A 1,551-nucleotide genomic window follows, 5' to 3' on the forward strand; every position below is an offset into this window, starting at 1 on the left:
TCTTCATTAATAAGTAGAGAATACACATCGAGAATTTCTGATGTGAGACTATTCTCTCATGCACTTTATTAATGAATAATAAATGTTATTTTGGGCTGACTTTAAACTTTAATTTCTCATTCACCCTTAATCGGTTTTGAGCAAATTAATAGTCTAAATCTATCTACGCGAATCGTAGATTTCAATTTTGAAGTCAATTACGAATTTCAACAATTGATGACTTCCTTCCTTTAAATTATTTTGATCCATTTAAGATCCCAATATTCAACATGAGAAACATCTGAAATTTCTCGGCCGGTATTCATTTCTAAGATAATTTATCCCTTCGTAATCGTACTAGCGAATGTAAGTCTTCCACGCGGAAGTGACAGTCTACACGAAATTGGTTATCAGGTTCCAGCGATTCACGGCCTCAGATTCTTTAGATAGGTTGCACCAGAAGATAAGCCATTCAAGGAATCTACGCCACGTGTCCAGACTAAGCCCCTCCGCCGCTCTCTTATCCCTTCCTGCTCTGCCCACTCTTCTCGTAATCAATAGCTTCCATTAGCTTGCTCCTTCTCCAGCTATGGCCGCCACTGCTGCAGCATCCTCGGCCCTATACGGCGCTGCTTCCTTTTGCTTCACTCGGCGGGGCTTCGCCGGTGCAAAGCTGTCGACCCGCCCTCGCCCTCTGTTCGGCGTGGAGTTGGGGCGCGGGCGGGTGCGCGCCATGGCAACGTACAACGTGAAGCTAGTGACGCCCGACGGTGAGTTCACTATCCAGTGCGACGACGATGTGTACATCCTGGACGGGGCCGAGGAACAAGGAGTCGACCTGCCTTATTCGTGCCGTGCGGGGTCCTGCTCCTCCTGTGCCGGTAAGGTGGTGGAAGGAGTGGTGGACCAGTCGGACGGCAGCTACCTGGACGACGACCAGATACAGAATGGGTTTGTGCTCACCTGTGTAGCCTACCCTACCAGTGACGTTGTCATCTACACCCACAAGGAGGACGAGCTCACTGGCTAATTGATTAATTAGCATATTCACGGGAACATATTTAATTATGATATCATATTGCAACTTAATTAATGTCGTACGTCTCTCGATCAACTGGGATCGGCTGTGATTGTTGCTGCATGAATGTTTCATGGTCTATTCAAATAGCTAAATAGCTGAATTATCAATAAACAAAAAATGCTATATATTGACTAGAATATATATGTACATTTGCTGCTGTTCAAGTTTCCAACTCATGTTCATGCAGTTGAAGTCTGCTGCTAAGATGGAAGACTGAACTGGATGATAAGTCTTTATGAATGGATGATCTAAAGACAACAAGATGGAGATTATGGGACATCGGACAGGAGATGCCTAACCCACATGTACAAAGGAAAATGTTAAAGGTGTTGGAGTTAGGAAGATGAAGGGGCATCCTTTCTCCTTCATCATTTAGCGCATTTAATTCCTCTATTAATAGAGGAAGAGTCATCTTCCTCTAATATATATATGCATCTAAGACAAAGAAGAAAAGGGGAGTTTTGCGGGAGCTTGTTGTGTGCGAGTTTTGT

The 1,551-nt window shown here is 44.2% G+C and overlaps 1 protein-coding gene across 1 annotated transcript; it reads left to right on the plus strand.

Moving 5' to 3' along the window:
- The first annotated feature begins 483 nt into the window (after window positions 1-483).
- On the plus strand, window positions 484-1,197 carry LOC122028555 (ferredoxin-like). Its single transcript, XM_042587400.1, has one exon. The coding sequence runs from the start codon at window positions 569-571 to the stop codon at window positions 1,007-1,009; it is 441 nt and encodes a 146-aa protein (XP_042443334.1). The 5' UTR covers window positions 484-568; the 3' UTR covers window positions 1,010-1,197.
- Window positions 1,198-1,551: the final 354 nt, after the last annotated feature.

Source organism: Zingiber officinale, chromosome 10B (assembly GCF_018446385.1).
Source record: "Zingiber officinale cultivar Zhangliang chromosome 10B, Zo_v1.1, whole genome shotgun sequence".
Lineage (NCBI taxonomy): Eukaryota > Viridiplantae > Streptophyta > Magnoliopsida > Zingiberales > Zingiberaceae > Zingiber > Zingiber officinale.